General features: G+C 45.0%; 2 protein-coding genes across 4 annotated transcripts in view; one reads left to right on the forward strand and one right to left on the reverse strand.

Annotated features, from left to right (window-relative positions):
• LOC147033686 (NACHT, LRR and PYD domains-containing protein 12-like) overlaps positions 1-25,775 on the forward strand; it is a 143,868-nt gene that overhangs the window by 77,718 nt on the left and 40,375 nt on the right. For all 3 annotated transcript variants that reach the window (XM_085871805.1, XM_085871806.1, XM_085871807.1), the window contains one exon: positions 25,482-25,562. In XM_085871805.1, the coding sequence (XP_085727931.1) occupies positions 25,482-25,562 (81 nt within the window). The remainder of the gene's footprint in view (positions 1-25,481; positions 25,563-25,775) is intronic.
• LOC147033689 (uncharacterized) lies at positions 287-15,938 on the reverse strand. Its single transcript, XM_085871921.1, is given in 7 exon segments — positions 287-1,128; positions 1,130-2,514; positions 2,516-2,829; positions 13,544-13,595; positions 14,094-14,237; positions 15,212-15,509; positions 15,565-15,938. Coding segments are annotated over 7 exon segments (3,405 nt in total). The 3' UTR covers positions 287-290.

The following is a 25,775-nucleotide window of genomic DNA, read 5'->3' on the forward strand; positions in this document are numbered from 1 at the left end:
TATCCCTCAGGTGCCCAAGGTACATACTGCGGTAATCTGACATAAGATAGTATCGGGTCACAGCTCCTGGTTTCAGGCTGAATCCTTTCATTCCTCCAGGTATCTGTGTGTCTTTGTTGACAGTCTCCTCGATCGTCTGATCCACAGGAATCCATCCGAATGGGTTCGTGGTGCCGATCTGAACCGAGAAGCCACCTTCCATAAAGTGTGCATGTACTTCGGGGTGGTCGAGCGGCAGTCGGGACATCTGTGCATAGTAGTAGGGTAGGAATCGGGCGTAATTCAGTTTGTCATCGGCAAAGCACCATGGAATCATCTCTCGGATGGATGCTCGGTGTAACATCCAGTCCCCTTCTCTGGATGCTCGAAGGAATGCCAGCATGATCTCCACCATGTCGACATACGACATCCAGAATGCTGGGAGATCGCCATTCCCATCCCTGAGGTAGTTGAGGTAGACTTGGAATAGCTCCATGGTGTGGATGCATGAGGTATTCTCCAGCACCTCCTTGAACGACATCTGACATGTTATCACAGAAGTTGCTGATGCTGGTCAGGGTTTCTTCCAGGTGGCACAGGTCTGCAATGTGGTTCTCCTCCAGCCATGGGAGGAATCCTTTCCAGGCCAGCCTCATCAATGCTTCGTACACAAGCTTGTGGAGCCTCACACCACGGTTGTACTTGCGGCCTTCCATCACCCCAGCTGTGGAACCCTCGGCAATCACGCCTGACTCGACGCACAAGTCCCTCAAACCAGCATCTTGGAACCTCTTTCCAATGGTCGAGAGCAGGTTGCATATGGTGTGGAATGCACCCATTCTGAGGATGATGTTCTTGAACTTGTCTTCGTGCTTCCATGCTATTTCAGCAGCTTTGGCATAGAGTGCTTGGTCGAATACGCAGATGATCTTGGTCAGCTGCAGTGACTGCATGATGCTGAGTGACTGGTTCAGCACGTCATTGAGGGTGGACATCTGTGTGGCAGGAGCATTGATTGTGGGCAGGTAGCCGATATTGTCCTGAATCACTGTCACTTGATCTCGGACCCGGATGTTGAATCCTGTCCAGCTGCTGACTGTTTGAGACCCTGGGTCTGACCTGCGAGCAAGAAGCCAGACATTGTTTTCTCCTGGCATCCTGGACTACAGCAGTAGAGTCAGCATCCACACATGTTGTGGTTGATGGTCCCACTCGCTTCCCAGCATTATATGTGGCCAGCATCAGTGGTGCAGCGCTGATACTCCTTTTCTTTGTTTTGGCAACGGTGGGAGTGACTTTTAGTGGCTGAGGTCCGATGACTTTCGCCTGGACAGCAATTCCGTTCACTCTGTGAGATGTCTCCTCTCCACTGACAGTTTCTTCAAGCCGGTCGATGTTGTCCCAAGCAAGGTTAGTGAACACACTTGGGTAGATATTCCCCGGCAAAGCTACAGCACTTTCCGACAGAGCCAGCTTCTGTAGACACAGGGCTGTGTCGATCTCCTCGACCTTAGAGTATGAAGTGCTGTGGCCAAGCCGGTTCAGTGTACTAATCAGTTCTACGTTCCCCGTCAAGGACTTCACAGCAAACGGAAGGAGGATGTGCTTCGCTGGAATGTTCTTGCCGCCAGAAACGCCATAGACAAAGTCCTGGACAAAGGAGCTGACAAGTCGCGTGACCCTTTGTGATGGATCTGTGCACTCCTTTTCTCCTGTCAGCATTGTTTTCAGGAGCTTGGTCACAGATTCAGGGATGCTGCCTTCACTGTACTCCACATCTGGTGGCCATATTTGAGTGACATCTTGCTTCTTGATGTCGTCTCTCATCTTCAATGCTGCTTTGGTTATGACATCTCCAGCGTTGGCAAAGGTCACATTGTGTAACTTCACCTTCAAGGCATATGTCACTTTGACAAGCTCACTCATCGAAAGGCTGTCTGGATAAAGAATAACTTTTCCTTTGCTGTCCGGAATTATGTGCAGTGCTCCCGCAAACTCAGCTTCAAGCTTACGACGAAGGTGTTTCTTCGTTGAATCTTTGACTTGACTGATACCACAGAAGTTCATGCATGTCACCAGATTGGAAGAGAGATCTCTCAAGGGTAACACTTTGGGGTTGGGGAAGAGTTAATTTCTAATGTACCTGAAGAGTTCACTGTCGGAGTGCTTCTCTGCTGCCTCATACTGTCGAGCTTGAATGTCTTCGCCTTGTTCCTCACCTTCTATGTTACCGCTGGTGGAATGATCCTTTGTGTACGAAAGGTAGCAAGACTTGTGGTAATGGCCCTCTGTAGCAACTAGGTTTCTGCTCACAACAGCAAGCATCCTATTATCTAGTTTCCTGACTGCTGCTGCCCTGATTCTGTCATCAGCACGTAACTCGGCGCAATGCGTGAGGGGCTCCCTGGTGTTTTGACCTCTCAGATACTTGCTCGCTTTTTCGCAGAAGATGCACTGTTCATCATATACCCTTGACGTGCTGAGCGCCTCTCGAGATGACTTTCTGGGAGTGTCTTTTTGCGGTTTTGCCCCTGGGATCATCTCTGGCAATGATAGAGTCAAGAAGTTTCTTCATGGTGAAAATGCTGCGGCACTTGCGATGGTACTGTACTGGTGGGATTTCTCCCTCGGGTAAGTATTTGGCCATGTTCAGGATAGGGGCATGCTTTTGTATCTCAGCAGCTCTCAGCAGCGTTCTCCAAGACTCAATGTTTTGTGGAGACACCAATTTTGCGTCATCGGAACAGTGGATTGCACAGTCCATGCGTGCACGCTTCCGTGGCAACCTGGCGCGTTCTTCTTCACCAGTGAACCCAGTCACTGCAATATACAGCAAGAAAGTCGGATACACTTATGACATTATAAAATACATTTACATACTTTCCAGTGTGCACAACCTGAAACATTTCTGGTGGGGCGAAAGATTATCTCAAGTTTGAGCTACATTGGAATTTTCATATATTCAGCCGCAATTTGCATTTCGGGGGTAGGGGAAGGAAAAAGTCTACAACTTTGTTGAAACCAGCTTGATGGTCCTCCTTTGTGCTTCCCTGCAAACCAGGTACATATGGGTGGCTGATCCATTTGGACTGTGGCACTCATGGGACACACAACATTCCGTAAATAATGATAATAATAAATCCGCAAAATTTCACAAAATCTAGCGTGCAAATCAGCCGTAATTTGAATACCAAACTAAAGCATGTGCCTCAAGATGGGAAATATGCTTGTTGTAAGTGTGTAGATAACAAATCTGGATATCTGAGCTGTTATTGAATGATATTACCTTCATGGGATGTGTCAATAGTCCATTGTGTGATTTTTCCCCCAAAACGTCAATATCTTAGAATGGTAAAATGGTAAAAATGCAAAATACATACACTTAGGTGCTCTTCTGGAATGGTTATCACATATTGAAATAATCATATAGTCCCTACCAATAACTTAGTAGCCCTAAAGTTTGGTTTCCTCAGATGGTACCGATATATGCCTGGGCCCATGGACAAAAGGGGAAACCGAGAAGAGGGAGGATGAGTGGGAAGTTGAGAGGGAGCAGGAGAGTGGGCAGTCAAGAGGTTTCAATCATTACACTGCAATACCATGAGGGACATATCAAATTTGAAACCTTTGCAATATATTAAGATTAAAACTGGATTGATTTACTCTTAAGAAATACTTTTATTATTTTTTAGAAGAAATATGCCTTTATAAAAAAAAGAAATCTTCAAAAAAAACTGCAGCTTACTTTGGAGTCCTCAAAACCCCAGGTTATCTGTAAAGAGTTAACCCCCCAGGGATCTTTGCTTGGTCGAGGGTGAATCATGACCATCACCGCCGTGCCTCAGCACTTTGCGCCATTTACTGTGTGTTTTATATTTGACGGCGATGGCCCCGCTTCACACAGGATCAACAAAGGCTTCATCGGCTTGAGCCATGGCCTCCTGAACCAGAATAGGAGGATGGCTCTCTGAACTACGACACAATGACTGGGAAATCTCAGGTACGAGAGGGCAGAAAAAAAATCTGAAAGTCTGAACCCAAAACATAAACATGAACCCAGCCCTCAAATAAATATCTCGAAGAGCAGAAAAAGAAGAGCAGATAAGAAAGTAAGAGGTTTTGATGATTGGAGTTCTGGGTCAGCAGTCACGGAGTCAGTCATTTCTGGGAATCACCTGGAGAGAAGGGCAAGATTGCCAGACATTTGAGAGGGGAAAGAGGTCGTATTGAGGAGATATTTCTCTGAAGACCTTCAGCCTGCATCATGATGGTCCTCAAAGCACTATCTGGAAAAGAACAGACAGGAAAGTAAGAAGTTTTTATGATCGGCATTCAACGTCAGCAGAATGAAGACAATTATTGGAAGGACCTGGGAAGTAAGGAGAGATTGTGAGACATTTCTTCACCTGGAGAGAGAACCTTACACACTGGAGGGAGTTTTCCGTTCAGAAGGGGACAGGTGTGGGGCAGTTATGGGAAGGAACGAGTTTAGGGTTTGGGTTCAGATTCGGATCAGGTGCCAAAACGTACCGAAGAATTTCACTGCAGTCATCATGACATGTTGTTTGGGGTCTGCAGTTGAGTCAAACTTTTTTGAACCCAAAAAATTTTCCTGTCATCTCAGCGGCTTTTCTCGGGAATCCAGCTCCCATCGTACTTTCTTCATCTTCTTCTTCTTCACCAACTGTGTATATCTTCTCTGCTGTAAACTTGAGCGAAATTCTATTGTATTTCAATGGTTCCGGGTTGTGAAGAGGCCGATTCTTTCCTGGTAACTGTGCAACGTTTTTTGGTTGATGGGTTGGAAGGATTCATCACCTCCCTTCCCCTCCCCCCATTGGTATCTTGATGCGTATAAAGATCTTCCATTTGGGGGGCTTTTCATGTTCGTCGTTTTGGAAGGAGTCATCACGTCCCCTGTTATCTTCACTGGGATACGAGATCTCCCATTTGGGGGGCGTTTCGCGTTGGTAGTTTTGGAAGGAGTCATCACGTCCCCTGGTATCTTCACTGGTATACGAGATCTTCCATTTGGCAGGCTTTTTGCGTTGGTAGTTTTGGAAGGAGTCATCACATCCCCTGGTATCTTCACTGGTATATGAGATCTTCCACTTGGGGGGCTTTTAATGTTTGTAGTTTTGGAAGGAGTCATCACCATCCCTGGTATCTTCACTGGTATATGAGATCTTCCACTTGGGGGGCTTTTAATGTTTGTAGTTTTGGAAGGAGTCATCACCACCCCTGGTATCTTCACTGGTAGATGAGATCTTCCATTTGGGGGGCTTTTAATGATTGTAGTTTTGGAAGGAGTCATCACCACCCCTGGTATCTTCACTGGAATATGAGATCTTCCATTTGGGGGCTTTTAATGTTTGTAGTTTTGGAAGGAGTCATCACCACCCCTGGTATCTTCACTGGTATACCAGATCTTCCACTTGGGGGGCTTTTAATGATTGTAGTTTTGGAAGGAGTCATCACCATCCCTGGTATCTTCGCTGGCATACAAGATCTTCCATTTGGGGGGCTTTTCATGTTGGTAGATTTGGAAGGATCCATCACCTCCCCTGGTATCTTCACTGGTATACGAGATCTTCCATTTGGGGGGCTTTTCTTGTTGGTAGTTTTGGAAGGAGTCATCACATCCCCTGGTATCTTCACTGGTATAAGAGATCATCCACTTGGGGGGCTTTTCACATTTGTAGTTTTGGAAGGAGTCATCACCACCCCTGATATCTTCACTGGGACATGAGATCTTCCACTTGGGGGGGGGGGCTTTTCATGTTTGTAGTTTCGGAAGGCTACATTATGTTCCCTGGTATCTTCACTGGGATACGAGATCTTCCATTTGGGGGGCTTTTCGTGTTGGTAGTTTTGGAAGGAATTATCATCTCCCCTGGTATCTTCACTGGTATACTAGATCTTCCACTTACGGGGCTTTTCATGTTTGGAGTTTTGGAAGGAGTAATCACATTCCCTGGTATCATCATGGGTATCGGAGGTCTTCTCCTTGGAGGACTTATACTGTTTGTGGTTTCGGAAGGAGTCATAACCACCCCTGGCATCTTCAATGGTATACGAGATCATCCATTTGGGGGCTTTTCTTGTCTGTAGTTTTGGAAGGAGTTATCACCACCCCTGGTATCTTCGCTGGTATATGAGATCTTCCATTTGGGGGGCTTTTCGTGTTGGTAGTTTTGGAAGGAGCCATCACCTTCCCTGGTATCTTCACTGGAATATGAGATCTTCCATTTGGGGGGCTTTTCATGTTGGTAGTCTTGGACGGAGTCATCATGTTCCCTGGTATCTTCACTGGTATACGAGATCTTCCATTTGGTGGGCTTTTCGTGTTTGTAGTTTGGGAAGGAGTCATCACGTACCCTAGTATCTTCACTGGTATACGAGATCTTCCACTTGGGGGGCTTTTCATGTTTGTAGTTTTGGAAGAAGTCATCCCCACACCTGGTATCTTCACTGGTTTTCGAGATCTTCCATTTGGGGGCTTTTCATGTTTGTAGTTTTGGAAGGACACATAACCACCCCTGGTATCTTCACTGGTAAATGAGATCTTCCACTTGGGGGGCTTTTCATGTTTGTAGTTTTAGAAGGAGTCATCACCACCCCTGGTATCTTCACTGGTATACAAGATCTTCCACTTGGGGGCTTTTCATGTTTGTAGTTTTGGAAGTCATCATCACCACTCCTGGTATCTTCACTGTTCTCTGAGATCTTCCACTTCAGGGGCTTTTCATGACATGAGCTCCCACTAACTCATGGGAGAAAAGCTCCCACTAACTCATGGGAGTTTTTCATGTTGGTAGTTTTGGAAGGAGTTCGCCTCTTTCGACACACAGGGATATGGTACACCTATTCTAACCTGGGCATACAACAGGACCAGTACACTGGTACTCATTTTGTCAACCTCGGAAGGATGACAGGCTGTCAACCCCCTGGTGTTAATTCAGCAGCCAACGGGGCTTGAACTCAGGACCCTCGGATCCCAACTGCCGCCCTAACCACTAAGCCAACACCAGGCTCGTGTGTGTGTGTGTGTGCGTGTGTGCGTGTGTGCGTGTGTGCGTGTGTGCGTGTGTGCGTGTGTGCGTGTGTGCGTGCGTGCGTGCGCGCATACCAGCTGAAGTACCCTGTAATACCCAGGAAATTTGCCCTATTTTCCTCACACTCGTTAGATTGAGGCATTAGTTGTATGGAGAAAATTAGGAAGGCTTCTTTTATTCCTCAGATTTATGGAAAGAAGGCTTTATGCTGCCATAATCCTCAGAGAGGTCATAGTTGAAGGCGGCCTTGAGCCACTCAATGTTTCTCGCAGCAGTGGAAACTGTCCTTGATGTCCTGCCAAAACCCGGACCTCGAAAGCTGGAATGTGAGTTTTATGATTCTCTCGCCAGTCGGTGTGACGCTCTATTTGCAGTTCGGCGACACACTCTCTCTCTCTGCAGCCGACTCTGCTTGCCTGGCTCGTTCATGAGCAGATCTATCAGCAGGAAGACGACTCTCTCTCTCTCTCGCTCTCTCGCTCTCTCGCTCTCTCGCTCTCTCGCTCTCTCACTCTCTCGCTCTCTCGCTCTCTCTGCAGCTGACTCCACTTGCCTGGCTCTTTCATGAGCAGATCTATCTACTCTCTTAGCTGTTGCCGTGCGCGTGCAGTTCAAGAATTCAAATAACAGGAGGAGAATGTGTATGTTTAAAAAGTCAACGAATACGAACATTTTCTATTTCAAAAAATCCTAGCGTTTTTAACCATGAAGCCCTTTGTTATGATTAATTCGCCGGCGCACTATTCGAAATCCTTTTTTTTTAATGCAAATTTTTAAAAATATATATATTAAAAAATGAATATATATATATATATATATATATATATATATATATATATATATATATATATATATATATATTCATTTTTATGGAAAGCCACTAAGCACATCCTGGAGCTGAATGTGAGGTCCATATGTGTGTAAAGTTTCATCAAGATTGGTTCACTGGTCTTGGAGCTTATTGTTTACAAACAAACAGACAGGACTGCCATTTATATTTATATATATATATATATATATATATATATATATATATATATATATATATATATATATATATATATATATATATATTTCTTCTTCTTCTTTCGGCTGCTCCCGTTCGGGGTCGCCACAGCGGATCATCCATATGATCCGCATAGTGATTTGGCACATGTTTTATGCCGGATGCCCTTCCTGACACAACCCTGGTCGCCTCTTACAACACAGGGATATGGTACACCTATTTTAACCGGGGTATACACCGGCCCAGTACACTGATACTCATTTCGTCGACCTCGGAAGGATGACAGGCTGAGTCAACCCCCTGGTGTATTAATTCAGTGGCCCAACAGGGCTTGAACTCGGGACCTTTTGGATCCCAAGCCACTGCCCTAACCACTGCGCCAACACTAGGATATATATATATATATATATATATATATATATATATATATATATATATATATATATATATATATATATATATATATATATATATATATATATATATATATATATATATATATATATATATATATATATATATATATATATATATGTATACATATATATATATATATATATATATATATATATACATATATATATACATATACATACATACATACACATATATATATATATATATATATATATATATATATATATATATATATATATATATATATATATACATATATACATATACATACATACATACACATATATATCTTCTTCTTCTTCTTCTTCTTTCAGCTCGCACCCGTTAGGGGTCGCCACAGCGGATCAACCATCTCCATTTCGCTCTGTCCTCCACATCTTCCATTGACACTCCAACCACCCGCATGACCGCCCTGACCGTATCCATGAACCTCTTCTTTGGCCGTCCTCTTCTCCTCCTGCCTGCGGCTCCATCTTCAACATCCTTCTCCCGATATACTCCGCTTCCCTCTTGAGCACATGTCCAAACCATCTCAATCTCGCTTCTCTCACTTTGTCTCCAAACCATCCTACCTGCGCTGTCCCTCTAATATACTCATTCCTTATTCTGTCCATCCTCGTCACTCCCAACGAGAATCGCAGCATCTTTAACTCTGCCACCTCCAGCTCCGCTTCCAGTCTTTTTGTTAGCGCCACCACCTCCAAACCATACAACATAGCTGGTCTCACTACCGTCTTGTATACTTTCCCCTTCACTCTTGCAGCTACCCTTCTTTCACAAATCACTCGTGCAACTCTTCTCCACCCACTCCATCCTGCCTGCACTCTCTTTTTCACTTCTCTCCCACACTCTCCGTTACTTTGGACAGTTGATCCCAAGTATTTAAACCCATCCACCTTCCCCACCTCAACTCCTTGCAACAGCACCATACCACCACCCTCCCTCTCATTTACGCACATGTACTCCGTCTTACTCCTACTGACTATCATTCCCCTTCTCTCCAGTGCGTACCTCCACCTCTCGAGGCTCTCCTCAGCCTGCTCCCTTCTCTCCCTACAGATCATGATGTCATCCGCGAACATCATAGTCCATGGGGACTCCAATCTGATCTCGTCTGTCAACCTGTCCATCACCATTGCAAACAGGAAAGGGCTCAGAGTCGATCCTTGGTGCAATCCCACTTTTACCTTAAACCGGTCCGTCATTCCTACCGCACACCTCACCGCTGTCCCACTGTCCTCATACATATCCTGCACGATCATCACATACTTCTCCACCACTCCCGACTTCCTCATACAATGCCACAACTCCTCTCTTGGCACCCTATCATAAGCTTTCTCTAGATCCACAAACACACAATGTAACTCATTCTGGCCTTCCCTATACTTCTCCATCAACATTCTCAAAGCAAACATTGCTTCAGTGGTGCTCTTTCCTGGCATAAACCCATATTGCTGCTGACAGATCGTCACCTCTCCTCTCAACCGAGCTTCCACTACTCTTTCCCACAACTTCATGGTGTGGCTTAACAACTTTATCCCTCTGTAATTTCCACAGCTCTGCACATCACCCTTATTCTTGAAAATCGGAACCAGTACACTTAATCTCCACTCCTCCGGCATCCTCTCACTTTCCAAGACTTCATTCAACAATCTGGTTAACAACCCCACTGCCATCTCTCCTAAGCACTTCCATGCCTCCACTGGTATACCATCTGGGCCAACCTTGCATATATATATGTATATGTATATGTATATATATATATATATATATATGTATATATGTATATATGTATATATATATATATATATATATATATATATGTATATGTATGTATATATATATGTATGTATATATATATATATATATATATATATATATATATATATATATATATATATATATATATATATATATATATATATTGACACAGGTCGGCTTGGGACACGAACCGCTTAAGCGGTCCATTCCATTCTACAGCGATAACCGAGCGGGTGTTATCGCCGACCTCGCCGGATCCTATTCTATTTACCGGGTGTTTAAAACCCAACTAATTATTCCGCAATGCAAGATGGCATTTTCAATGGGGAAAGGACACAACGAACGGGTAACATTTCAACAAGCACATTTATTTGCTACACACGTATACAAGCAAGGCAGTAAAACAATCATGCACGTATGTACAGGCAAGAAAGCAGTCACGGGACGGGAACAAAGACACGAGCAAAGAAAAGCACTACGACCGAATATTGCTTATAAATCCACAGGTACTTATTCAGTTCTACTTGGCAGACGGCGCCACAACATTCATTCAAAAGCAAAGGAATGGGCACTCGCAAAGACGAGAGTAGCAGACAGGTTCTGTGGACCTTTATAACGCGGGACCTGGAAGACCGAATGGGTCCCGCGAGACCATGGCAGGTTACCTGCCCCCTTGGTGGTCGGCGAGTCGCGACGTCCCGTCCCCACGGCTGCTAGCATTGTCGCGCCTGATCTTGGGTCTTGACAAGGCGAGGTGATCCAGGCCCCGGCCGGCAACGCGGTTGAGAGGAACAAATGGGTCTACCAATGCTCTCTCAGCGTTGGCGCTCGATAAGAGTTGATGCTCGATCAGCGTTGATGCTCGATCAGACCCTGTTCGTCCCTCAGCGATGCACGGATTGCACCGAGGTCTGGTCACCTCGGACTACCCCGGCGCTGGCAAGCTCTCTCCAGCTCTCTCTCTTTCTCCCGACTGCCTCTCCAAGCAACTGGAGGCCCCAAGCTCCAGGCTTCTCCAGGCCTCTGTGCAGACCCCAGACTCTCCTCCGACTGCCTCTCCAACGACTGAACGTCTCCAGACTTGTCGATGTCGGTTGTGGTGATTTGGTTGTGGTGGGTGGTAGAGGCGCTCGTGGTTGCGGTGATGGTGGCGTGCTTGGCGTTGTAGTTAAGGGTAGCGATGTTGTTTGTGGTCATTCGGTTGTTGAGGTATGGTTGGTCAAAAATAACGATAGAAAAAAGAAAAACGCTATCTCAAAGGGTCACAGCCTGTTGAACACGAAGAATCCCCTTTAAACAACGGTGGGGAAACCTATCTGAACATAAACTTAGCGGCATAACTGATTTGAGGACCTTTATGATGTTCTGCGAATTTCCACATCCGTAACAATATATAAATAAATATATATATATATATATATATATATATATATATATATATATATATATATATATATATATATATATATATATTTGTATATATGTATATGTATTTGTATATATGTATATGTATTTGTATATATGTATATGTATATGTATATGTATATATATATATATATATATATATATATATATAAATATATATATATATATATATATATATCTATCTTTGTATATATGTATATATGTATATATATATATATATATATATATATATATATATATATATATATATATATATAATATATTTGTATATATGTATATGTGTGTGTATATATGTATATATATATATATATATATATATATATATATATATATATATATATATATATATATATATATATATATATATATATATATATATATATATATATATATATATATATGAATATATATTTGTATATGTGTGTATATAAATATATATATATATATATATATATATATATATATATATATATATATATATATATATATATATATTTGTTTATATGTATATGTGTGTGTATATATATATATATATATATATATATATATATATGTATATATGTATATGTGTGTGTATATATGTATATATATATGTATATATATATGTATATATATATATATGTATATATATATATATATATATATATATATATATATATATATATATATATGTATATATATATATATATATATATATATATATACACACTACCGGTCAAAAGTTTTAGAACACCCCCATTTTTCCAGTTTATACTGAAATTTCAACAGTTTAATGTTTCAATGTACTCTGAAATTAAAGCATAGAACAAATAAACAATTGCAGATAAAGAAATCATGGAATCGTTTTGTTGAACAAAATTTAATCTAAGTTTTTGACTCATCAAAGTAGCCACCTTTTACAGATATAACAGCCGAACATACTCGTGGGATTATTTCTACAATGGAAATCAAATATTGTTCGGAAAGTTCTTCACAACACTGTTGCAGAAGTTCCCTCATATGTTTTGCACTTGTAGGTTGCTTTGCTTTCACCCTTCTATCCAGTTCATCCCAAACCAGCTCTATGGGGTTTAATGCTGGAGACTGTGCTGGCCATTCCATGATTTGAAGCCTACCGTCTTGTTGTTTTCTTTGATGGTAGTTCTCACATCGCCTGGAGGTATGTTTTGGGTCGTTATCTTGCTGTAGGTTGAACACCTGACCAACGAAGCGTAGACCAGAAGGTATTGCATGGCGCGGCAAAATGCTGTGGTGGCCCTTTTTGTTCAGGGTGCCAGTCACTCTGCAAGTCGCCGACTGGATCCAGCAAAAGAGCTCCAGATCATCATGCTTCCCGCTCCATGTTTGACAGTTGGTGTCACACACTGAGGAACCATCCTTTCGCCAACTCGACGGCATACAAAAATCCAGTGTGATGAACCTAAGACTTATAATTTTGATTCGTCAGTCCAAAATACCTTTTTCCAGTTTTCAGTAGTCCACTGGCGGTGCTTCATGGCCCAGGCACGCCTCTTTTTCTTATTTTGCAATCTTTGCAATGGCTTTCTTACTGCCACTCGACCTGTCAAACCAGCAGCTGGAAGTCTTCTCTTCACACTTGAAACTGAGACTTCCTTACTTCGACCAGTGTTAAGCTGTGCTTGTAGCTGCTGTCCTGTGAGCCACCTATCACGGAAGCTGTTCACTCTCAGAAACTTGTCTTCTGATTGTGTTGTGGCTTTGGGTCTGCCAGACCTCTTCCTGTCATAGTTTCCTCCAGTTTCCAAGTGCCTTTTCATTGTGTAGGAAACTGTACTCACTGACACCTTGGCTTCTTGCAATTTCTCTAAAGGAAAGACTGACACTTTTTAAGGGTAATAATGGTCTGTCTGTCTTCCTTTGTTAATTATCTTTTTCTCACCATTATGATAGCAGTATACTACTTGCTGCAGTGCAATATTGTCCAAATAATGCTTCAGATGGTGTAGCAACACAATCTTTTCAAACAATGCTTTTATGCAGATAGAGGGTTTGTTACTAATCAACAAAAGTTGGGACACCTGTAGGAATTGTTTGCATCAACTTTTAAGGCTTAATTTACTTACATTGCTGTAGAACAGCTGCAGTTGCTAACCCATTATTGTTCCCTGAAAAAGGCCTTTTTTAACAACTCTGAAATTTACATTATTTTTCAGTTTTTGGGAACCTAAACTTTTGTTTTTTAAACATCTGTCAGTTTACCGCTTCGCTTTGTACAATTTCAGGTTATGCACTGGAATTGAACTGCTTAAATTTCAGTAAAAACTGAAAAATGAGGGCGTTCTAAAACTTTTGACTGGTGGTGTACCTTGCCATGTTTAACCCCCCTGGGGATCTTTGACTGGTTGAGGTTTAAACCTGACCATCACCGCCGTGCCTCAACACAAAGAGCCATTTCCTGTGTGTTTTGTATTTTACAGCGATGGCCTCACTTCATATAGGGGTGGCAAAGGTTTCACAGGCTTGAAGTGTCCTCCTGAACCAGACAGTATGGACAACCATCTCAAGTACAACACAATGACTGGTATATGGCAGGTGTTGGTCATCTTGCATTCCATTTTCACAGGTGGTCTCCGCTACAGGCAAGAGCACACTCAGGATACCATGACATATGTGTGAAACTCTGGCCCTTGTGATCTCTTCATCACCTTCACCTGCAATCCAGCTTGGGAGGAAGTAGTGAATTAACTAATGACAGGGCAAAAATCACCATGATTTGCTGGCAAGGGTATTCCAACAAAAAATGAAGCCATTGATGAATGTCATCACCAATGGAAAGGGTCTGGGTCTGTTTGTTGCAGTTTTGCTGCAACTGTTGGGTGCAACTATTTTGCTGCTGTTGCTAGGTCTGTTTGTTGCAGTTTAATATCGCATCCATCATCACCATTCCAGAAAATTAGTGGATACTGAAGTACATCATATGATGGGTGCATCTTGGCAATTCTCTGGAGGGAGTTGTTTCTGAGTTGCAGTACAAACAATGTCTCGAGGACAAAATGCAGTCATTGTTACTGTGTTTGCTTCCAAGTTTGCTTTTTGCTGTTGAGAAGTTTCAGTTTCTCTAGAAGTCATTGCTGCTGTGTTTGCTTCTTGTCTTGATTGTTGATGTTGCTGAGATTCTGCTGCTCTGGATTTTTGTTCCTTGTTTTTTGTCATCTTCGTGTATTTCTATCTTACGATCCTTCTGTCTTTTTTTCTTCTTGTATTTCTCTTCTTTTGTCTGCCTCTCCTTCCTTTGTTCTTTATTGTCTCCTTTTCAATGTTCTTTTGTCTTCCTCATTCTCTTACCTTCCTCCTTCTTCTGTGTTTCTTTCTGCCTTTCTTCTCTTTCCTCTTTCCTCTTTCTTCTTTCTGCTTTTCTTCTCTTTCCTCCTTCTGCCTTTCTTATCCAGGATTGTTTATTATTCTTCAGCACTGAGGATTTCACATCACATTTTATCACAGTGTTTGTCGTTGTCTTTTTTTTATCCTTGCAGAGCTTCAAGAAAGACAATGTTGCATGTTTTTCCATGTGGAGTCAAGATAAATAAAAGTTTTTGCCATTGCCAACTCTGGAACAACCAATGTAGAGTTGGCCATGAGAAAAGTATGGGCTTTGCAGGTTAAGTCCAACAACTTTGAGCAATTGTCCTTGTGCCGTGTTGATGCTCATGGCAAAACTGAGGTGGACAGGGAACTGGAGCCTTCTAAATTGAAATGACAAGTCAGAGGAGATGATTGGAATGTGTGGAATGAAGATAGCCTGTCCTGCTGCATGGCCAGTCATGATAGTGGCTTCAATGACATGTGGTATAAGCTTCTTGACAGCCAAATGTGTTCCATTGCAGGGTGTTGGTGGGTCCAGATTCCTGAGAAGCATAATGGGTGCACCAACGTTGAGCTCCAGATTGTGAGGAAGCACACCTGGTGGTTCCAGAGTTGCGAAATTCTGTGGGGTAGTGGACTGCTTCATTTGTGTCTGTTACAGTGTCAACTGATTTGTACATTTGCATAGTGCCAGGTAACTGTGCAAGAAGACCTCTGTTTGTGGAATTGGTGGCTTCATTTTTCAGTGCCAAGATGGCTCTTTGGCATAGCCACTTGTGGTCATGGAAGTTATGTGCAACATTTGGAAGTATTGCATCTTGTGGTTGTTGAAGTGTTGCAACTGTTTTTCCAATGTTGTTCATCGAGATAGTTCCATCTTGATTTTCAGATACCATGGCTCCATTTCCAAGTTTGAGCAGGCTTGCCGAAAACTCCACAACAGATGAATCACCTGTCAGAAGCAATCGCATGTTGGTCATTAAGCTGGGTCGCTGAATGTTGTTCCAAATGTATGAGGCTTTGAGGCAGGCCTGCAGTTCATCAGGTTTGGAAGATGAGGATGGAAGAGGAAGAGGATGAACAACTACCCGATGGAAGAGGACGGACGGAGGCCGGGTCGGCGAGGTGAAGGTGCTGCTCGAGATGTGGAGACGTTCCCCTGCGAGTACTGCAGTAAAAACCTAGCGACGCTCGCGGGGTGGCGTCGACACATCGCCCGCATGCACCGGGTGGTCGCCGCGGAGGCTAACGCCTCCGTCGGCCCCCAGACCCAGGTATTTCTGTACCCGCTTCCCGACCGGTGGCCTTGTTCACTGTGCCGTGAGACTTTTTTTTAATTTTCAGACCCTACAACGACATCTAAAGCGGTTTCACGCCGAGACCGCTTTTATTTCAGTTTTTAGATGCTCGAGGTGCGACCTGGAATACGATACGGCAAGGAAGGCGGCGAACCATTTCCAAATCCACCGGAAAGAGGACAGAGTTCGCCCCTCCGTTGCCGGTATCGCTGGGCCTTCGGGTAATCGACTGCCGAGACGACGGCTGGCTGAGGCTAGCGCTGATTCTAGACAGGTGCCCCAAGTTGCTACAAAGGATGCACCGGGTCCGGTCGTCCCGGCCGAGAGCTATGGCTCTGACGACGGGGCAGCCGGCCCGCGTATTGTAAATATGAGTGGAATCGGTGGTAGTAGGCGGCGGTCGTTCCGGAGGTCCTGGTCACCAGTTTTGGGTTGCCCCTCTGGAGGGCAGGCTGATCTGATTCTGGAGTCTAGCCGGGTCTTCGAGCCCCTTTTGGGTGTCCCCCTCTTGGAACAACAATTAGTTGCCTGCAGTGAGTCTCCGGTGCTGCCCATCACCGAGGGTTCCCCTGTCGGGGTTGTCCCCCGATGTGATGAGGAAACATCCCGGGTTCTTGACTGCTTGGTATCAGCTATTCTCGAGGCCCCCGAGGGGCCTGCTTTCGAGGAGGCTTGTGACAGTTTTTTGCAGGTGGCGGGTGCTGGGGCTGGGGGGGGGGGTTGAGCGGTAGTGTGGAGAGGGCGGAGGGCCGCGGTGGGGCGGGGGGGCTTGAGCCCGCGGGTGCGACTGAGGCTGCGGCTCCGCCCGCTTCGGTTGCCGACCGGTCTCGAGTTCCCCCGCCCCGGCGCGACGCTCCCCCGGCTCCACGGCCTGTCTCCCCTCCCCCAGGTGTTGATGCTGGCCCTAGCTTTCCTGAGTATTGGGTCGGTCAGTTGAGGAACGCGGTGTTGTGGGAGGAGTTTGAAAAGGTCTGCGATGCGTTTGCCAATGCCCTGGTTGACCGTTGCCGACCGCGGCGTGGTGGACGCGGTGCAGACGCCCCCACGCACCCAAGTCGTCCCCGACCTGACCGTCCCGGTATGGCGGGTGCTTCCGGGCTGAGGTATGACCCCCAGGAGGCCAGTCGCCTCCAGAAGCTGTACAGGCACAGCAGAAAGCGTGCCTTTAGGGTGGTCCTCGGGAAAGCTGAGGATAGATATTCTGGTGGGAGGGAACCCGGGGAGTCTTTTTCTCCCGGGTGCTCACCGCCAAGAATGTCGACCCAGCGGTCATTTCCCGGGAGTGCACCAAACATGTGTCATCCACTGACGAGGCTCGTGCGGAGGGGCAGCGTTAAGTGCGCCCATTGGTCAGAGAGAGATCTCTGCCCGACTTGGGCGCATGAGTAACTCTGCCCCGGGACCGGACCGTGTTGAGTACCAGCACCTGAAGCGAATGGATGGGGCGTGTCGTGTGACATTGAAATTTTTAACCGATGTCTGCGCTCGCTCCGTATCCCGCTTCATGGAAGCAGGCCACCACGGTCCTGATCCACAAGAAAGGGGACACCGGGGACCCAGAAAATTTTCGGCCGATTGCCCTCCAGAGTTGCCTCTATAAACTGTTTATGGCGGTTCTGGCTGATCGGCTTCGCAGCTGGGCGCTCCGGCATTCAATGCTGAGTGAGGCCCAGAAGTGCTCTCAGCCCAGTGAAGGCTGCTTCGAGCACTCCTTTTTGCTAAACACCATAATGAAGGACGCCAGGCGGAATCAGAAGAATATTTTTGTTGCCTGGCTGGACCTTCGGAATGCGTTTGGGAGTGTTCCACATGGAGCTATTTTTGCCGCACTGGACACGATGGGCGCGTCTGCGGAGCTGATCGACCTGCTTCGAGATGTTTACACTGGTGCCTCCACTACCTTTAATACGGACGATGGCCCGACTAGCGAGGTTCCTATATTGTCAGGGGTGAAGCAGGGATGCCCCATATCGCCGATCCTGTTCAACCTCACGATCGAATTGATTGTGCGCGCGGTGCAGGCTTCTGCTGCGGCCGGAGGTCACGGCGTCAAAATTCATGGGCAACCGGTGTCTATATTGGCATATGCTGATGACCTGGTTGTCCTGAGTAGGACCAGGGAGGGTCTTTCGACCCTTCTTGACGTGGCCTCCGTTAATGCTGATGTGTTGCAGCTGGAATTTAAGCCTGCTAAGTGTGCCTCTCTGTCACTTTTCTGTCGTGGGGGGGTCAGGGTCGGTGATGTGTTATTCTCGATTCAGGGTCGAACCATGCCAGCTCTGAGTAGCGAGGAGCATTATCGCTACCTCGGGACCCCCATCGGTGTGTATAGAGATGATGAGGACGTCTGCTCATTGGTTACCAACATGATGGCGGACGTCCTCAAAATTAAACAATCATTGCTAGCACCATGGCAAAAGTTGGATGCGATTCAGACCTTTGTCCAGCCCTGCCTCTCTTTCGCGTTGCGCGCGGGAGAGACGACCAAGAAACAAGTTAATAGGCTGGTGTCTGCGGTGGTCAGTGCGGCGAAGGAGATCTGCCAGCTTCCGGTCCGCGCTTCTAATAATTATATTTTCGCAGGCCGGGACGTTGGCGGATTAGGGCTTCAACACCCGGGGTCGGAGGCAGACATCCAAACTGTCGTTCAGACGGTGCGGATGCTGTCCTCCAGTGACCTTTCCTTACGCGGCATTGCCACGCAGCAGCTCTTGTCGGTCGTCCACCGGACGATCCGCTGTGTTCCCGTTGAGTCGGACGTGGATAAGTTCCTGTCTGGCTCGATGGAAGGGCCATTGGCGAACTCCGGGTACAGCGGCTAAATTTCCACGCTCTGGTCTCGGGTGAGGTCCGCGACGCGGCGGTTAAATGTGACTGTCCGTCGTGCCCTCTCAGGGGAGCCCGTTGTGACCCTGGGCCATTCCCGAGAGTGCAGCTCTAAAGACGTGTGTTCTGCACTTCGAGTGGACCAGGGAGAAGTTTGCACAGCGGTTGCTCGGCCTCCCGGACCAGGGAAAGGTGGCCGCTGCACTGAAAACGGATAAGTTTGCCAACGGTTCCTCGTGGATTCGCAGTGGTTCGTTTATGCGCTTCTGTGATTGGAGGTTTGTGCATCGGGCAAGGCTGAACTGTGTCCCGACTAATGCTGTGACTCATCGATGGAATCCCGCTGCCCCCCAGGGGTGTCGGCGGTGTTGCTATCCCCGGGAGACTCTGGCTCACATTGTTGACCATTGTCCCCCGGGTATGGTACCCATTCGCCGCCGTCACAACATGATCCAGAGTCGCCTGGTCAAGGCCATTCGTCATGGGGACGTATATGTAGATCAACATGTTCCCGGTGATCCCTCCCCACATGAAAGACCAGACATCACTGTGGTGGAGGGAAATAAAATCACAATTGTTGACATTGCTGTCCCCTTTGACAATGGTTCCGATGCCCTTGCCACTTGCGCAGCTGCAAAGAGGGAAAAGTACGAAGGCCTGCGTAAAGCATTGGTGGCTAAGGGCAAGGATGTCCAGGTGCTTGGGTTCATAGTGGGGGCACTGGGATCGTGGTTCCCTGGAAATGAGTCGGCCCTGAACCGGTTGGGAATCTCCCGGTCTTACCGGAAGCTGATGCGTCGGCTTTGTTGTATTGATGCCATAAAGGGATCCCGGGATATTTATATTGAGCACATGTCGGGCCATCGTCAGTATGAAGAGGTTTGAGGTTGGTACTTTCCTATTTCCCTTCCTCCCCTCTTTCCTCCCCCCCCCCTTTTTTTTTTTTTTTTTTTTTTTTTTTTTTTTTGTATGGTGTGCATGGTTTCTGTTTGTCTAAGTGAATGGATCTTGCCAAACGGACGAGAAGCGCAAATTTCCATTTTTGGACTGGTCCCCTTTCTTTTTATGGCTTGGTGCCCTTAATTGGTCCTTGGGGGTTGTGTTCTTTTTATTTTGACATTCCCCCAGGGGCCTATTTCTATTCTCTTTTTGATTCTAACGGTGTGGAGGAATTTTATCCTCAGTGTCTATTCCTTTTTTAACTTTTTAATTTTGGTCTTTTATAAATTTTTAAGCTTCTTGACAGCCAAATGTGTTCCATTGCAGGGTGTTGGTGGGTCCAGATTCCTGAGAAGCATAATGGGTGCACCAACGTTGAGCTCCAGATTGTGAGGAAGCACACCTGGTGGTTCCAGAGTTGCGAAATTCTGTGGGGTAGTGGACTGCTTCATTTGTGTCTGTTACAGTGTCAACTGATTTGTACATTTGCATAGTGCCAGGTAACTGTGCAAGAAGACCTCTGTTTGTGGAATTGGTGGCTTCATTTTTCAGTGCCAAGATGGCTCTTTGGCATAGCCACTTGTGGTCATGGAAGTTATGTGCAACATTTGGAAGTATTGCATCTTGTGGTTGTTGAAGTGTTGCAACTGTTTTTCCAATGTTGTTCATCGAGATAGTTCCATCTTGATTTTCAGATACCATGGCTCCATTTCCAAGTTTGAGCAGGCTTGCCGAAAACTCCACAACAGATGAATCACCTGTCAGAAGCAATCGCATGTTGGTCATTAAGCTGGGTCGCTGAATGTTGTTCCAAATGTATGAGGCTTTGAGGCAGGCCTGCAGTTCATCAGGTTTGGTTCCATGTGGAATGACGAGAAGTGTGGCGAAAATACCCAGCTAATACCAGAGTCACTCCACTCATTCTTCTGTGAATATGTCGAAGATCTTGCAAGGTGTGATCAAGAGCCTCAAGGGAGCTTTGTGAGACATTGTACACTCATCCCAGACAATGAGCCGGCACTCCTGCATGAGCTTTGCTTTGCCAGTGCCCCTGCCAATGTTGCTGGTTGGTTCCTCCATACTTGCCAGATTTAAAGTTAACTTGAAGACTGAGTGAGCTATTCTTCCTCCTATCCCCAGTGTGGCAGGAATGCCTGATGATGCTACCGCAAAGGCAATCGTGTTTCTTTTACGGATTTTTGCCAAAAGAAAATTGATGAGAAAAATTTTGTCAGTTCTATCGGGAGCATCCAGAAAGAAGGTGACACCACTCCCATTGAAAACTGCTTGTGTAACCTCATTGAAGGCTTCTCTTTGGTCTGGAACCAGACATGGCTCATTCTCATGTATGTATTCAGCAAGCTGTTTCATGTTGTCGTTGGTCTCTCTCAAAACTTCATTTGTGAGCTCATTGTCATTGTGTCGTTGAGGGTCAGGAAGGCGAAAAAATTTGAGGTCAGAGCCACTCAATGCCTTGATGTTGTCTTCAATAATAATGAGAGCTTGATTGAAGATGGCATCACTGGAGTCCAGTTCCAAGTTAGGATTTTGCACTTGTGCATGATGCAAAATGTCTTCTGCCAGATTCTCCTTGTGGTTGTCCCATAGTTGTTGAGGATTTGTCATGGCACATGTCCACAACATGATGGTAAATAGGTTTCGTCGCATCCCTGGTGATTGAGTTGCAGCTGCCTCCTCCAACGTGCTGTTTCAGTATGTATCATACTCCAGGAGTCCTCTGAGCTGGCAAGGCTGTTTGTAATTTTCACAGATTGCGACATCCACTGTTCACAAGTCCTCAAATTATGTTGGACCTTTGACCTCATGCAGAAGCAGTCTCAGGTAAAAGCATTCAAAATTGTTTGGATGAACAGTATTCACATGGTCAAGTGCATCAATGACTTTGATGCCGAGCTGGTCTGGTACAGTTTGTCCGGCTTTGTGGCCATCCCAATTCTTTCTGCCAACATTCCATGTGTAGTACTTGGGTATCTGATAATATAACAGTGTCTTTTCAAATTCATCAGCTTGGTAGAGATTGAAGAAAGCAGTGAGAATTGTCTTGTGGGACTTGGGCGTGCTCACGTACATTCCGCTCAGTGAAATACAATCTCTGGCCATTCTCCTGGTGCATGCTGAGATGAACCATAGTGTGATGTCGCTCATGAATTGGGAAGTTCAGCATCCTCCAGATGGCTTCATTGTTGCTGATGCATCTTCTCATTTCATATTGCCAAACCTCATCATGCACAGTCCCATCCATTGTCAGGCCAAACACAGCCATGTCAAATCCTTTGTTGACATATTTGCACACATATTTTATGTATTTCACAGAGTGGCAGTACTCAACATTGATGTGTACATTGAATAGCCATGTGAAGAATGGACAGTGTAGAACAATCCACCTGTTGTCAACTTCAACCTCACAACCATGAACCCTGTTGGTTGTTGTGAATCCACCATCTAATGATTTTCTCTGACGATACAGTGGGTATCCATCTTGTCCAGTCTGTGTCTCTTTCAGAAGATATCATGGGAACCTTTTTGTGCATTTGTTATCTTTCATGCATCGTGAGTTTGGATTAATGCTTCCACAGGGACGAAGCACCTTCTGTGTTTTGACAGTGCTGAACAGAAGTGGATCAATTACTGGGTCTGCAAGTTCAGCACTGATGGAGTCATCCACTTTGTGCACATGAAGTTCATCTTGAAGCCAAGTCAGAATGTGGGCATGTGGCAGGCCACACTTTTGCCACTCAATTGTGTAAAGGTAGCACTTAATGGCTCCAAAAATATTTCCATTGGTGATGACATTCATCAATGGCTTCATTTTTTGTTGGAATACCCTTGCCAGCAAATCATTGTGATGCTGTGGTTTTTGCCCTGGCATTAGTTAATTCACTACTTCCTCCCAAGCTGGATTGCAGGTGAAGGTGATGAAGAAATCACAATGGCCAGAGTTTCACACATATGTCATGGTATCCTGAGTGTGTTCATGCCTGTAGTGGAGACCACCTGTGAAAATGGAATGCAAGATGACCAATTGGCCAACATTGGCAGCATTTCCATCATTGTTCATGGCACCCCTGAGATGAATGGCATACATGTCCACAACAAATTGGTGGAAGAAATCTTTGCAATGCAAGATGTGATAGAAATTACCAGCTCTCAGCACAATCCTGGAGGCATAAAAGTCCGTGGCAGAAATGTTCTTCTTGGCAGTCCTGTTGCTGGGTCTGTTTGTTGCAGTTTTATATCGCATCCATCATCACCCTTCCAGAAAATTAGTGGATACTGAAGTGCATCATATGAGGGGTGCATCTTGGCAATTCTCTGGAGGGAGTTGTTTCTGAGTTGCAGTACAAACAATGTCTCGATCACCATGTTGTTCACCAGCTAGGATGACAGCCACTTCTGATGTAGAGGGTGCAATGAAGCTCCGCTCATTCTCCCCAGCTGGAGTTTTGTTTGAATCAATGACGATTTTGTACTCTGGTAGTCTGGTGTCATCTCCTTCCTGGCACACTTGAGTCTCTGAACAGTGTGGTTTTCCTTGTGGAGCATATCTTGCAACTTCAGCACCACTTCCAACTTGGTTTGAATGACATTGTTGCAGTGCTGTTCAGCCTGCTTTGTATTGTCCCCAATGAAGTAGATCTGCAGGAATTTTGGCTCTTCATTTGGCTGTGGATGTGTACTGCCAATCTGATGATAAACCTGTCACTGCACTTTAAATGTGGGCATGTCGCCAGATTCTCTGATCTCTTGTTGTACCAAAATATGTCATGTTGAAGCACGAGTTGTATCTTCTGATGTTGCATGAGAAATGACATGCATTTTGAGTGTTGACTGTCAACAATGAATGTCCATGTGTAGTACTTGGGTATCAAATGAAGTGGTTCAGGAGGAGCATTAATTTGATTTAGCCTAAACTTGCCAGTATTGCAGCACATCCCTGGAACTTCTCCTGTCCATTTCATCACATCATTGTGCCTGCAAGTACTTGACATTGAGCCAATAGCAAATATTGGATCAGACGCATAATCCAATGCTGGATTGTAGGAGAATGCCGACTTTTCGTTTTCCCTCCAGGGCTGTTTCCTGGAAGTAGCCATTGTTGCATTTGCCTCTTGTCTTCTTTCTTGCTGTTGAGGAGTTTCAGCTGCTCTGGATGCTGCTATTGCTGCCACGTTTGCTTCTCATCTTGCTTCTTGCTGTTGAAGAGTTTCAGCTGCTCTGGATGCAGCTTTTGTTGCCGCGTTTGCTTCTCACCTTGCTTCTTACTGTTGAGGAGTTGCAGCTGCTCTCGATGCAGCCTTTGTTGCCGCGTTTGCTTCTCACCTTGCTTCTGGCTGTTGACGAGTTAAGGCTGTTCTGAATGCAGCTTTTGTTGTAGTATTTTCCTCGTGGCTTCTTTCTTGCTGTTGAGGAGTTGCAGCTGCTACTCCACAACCCTCAAACCCTTCCAGGTTTGGGCAAGTGAACTCCACAGAAGAATCTCTGCAAGAACAACTCACTTCTTAAAGAGATACATCATGAAAGATGGGAATAGAGAGTGAAAGGGATGAAAGAGAAGAAAAAGCAAGAATTATAATGAATGAAGAGAATTATGAGAATGAAAATTGGAAAGAACTGTGAAAGAACAAAGATGTTTACATATATTAAACAGAGCCATAAAGCTTTACTATTGGGCAATACACGTGATATGAAACACATACAGAACTTAGTGGTGTTAGTCAGCCTCTGATAAAAGTCTTAACACTTGTCTTGATCAGGGTTTGGCACGTAATGGAAACAAACTAATTTCATCACTCAGTGTACAATGTCCTTCAACCACCGAGATCACATGGCTTGGATTGTGTTTTGCAAACTGCTACAACCTTTTGACAATTCACTCAAGATGAACTAAATTACAAACTAACATTAATAAAACATATTTACATGAAGCCAAAGAGACTAACCCACCATGGTCTGGAGGTCAATGGTGTTCCCAGGACTGGCATCCCCTTAAAGTGAGAGACCAAAAAGCTTCACTACGGATTTCCCGAGAGAATTCTCCATCCGTGTGGTCGTGTCAGTCGGCAGAGTCCAACCGCCAGAGACCACATGTATGTTCCTAACTTGATACAAATCTCGACGATGAGCACTCACACAGGATGGCTCCCTTCTTCTCCAAAACCGTGCACCAGAAGTCCAGACACATGCTCAAATGCCCCCCCCCCCCAAATGTGGCATAAACAATGGCAACATCTGGCCAAAGGAGAAAACAACCCTTCTCCATACCACCACCACCACCACCAACACACCAACAACAACATGAGTGAAGTTCCTCCAAAATAACCAGCACTTTTCCTCACCTGGCCACACTTCTAATATAACTCATTTATGCACAACTTTTTACTGATGGGTCTTTGCTTCACTCCTTGAATTTTTTGTTAAATCTCTTCACAGGTTGGAGGGATGTAAACTGAGCAACAAGTCTGGGCCTATCCTGTGGGACCTGAAGAACATCATCAACTTGGAGGTTCTTCAGTGAGTCCTGAACTGTTATTGAGGGTTTTGTTCTTCTTCTCTTTTACTGGACAAGTATTTGTGAATTCCCATCACAGGGTTTATACATAAACTCCATTTTTCCAACAATTAGTTCGAGATTTAATGGAAAGAAATCCAACACTTCCTGTGTTCGTATAATTATTTAAGTTTTTTAAAATTGTTTATGTAGAGGGATTTGGTTATAATCCTATA

This window comes from Eptatretus burgeri, chromosome 2 (genome assembly GCF_056783735.1).
Source record: "Eptatretus burgeri isolate ZD-2024b chromosome 2, Ebu_testis_v1, whole genome shotgun sequence".
NCBI lineage: Eukaryota > Metazoa > Chordata > Myxini > Myxiniformes > Myxinidae > Eptatretus > Eptatretus burgeri.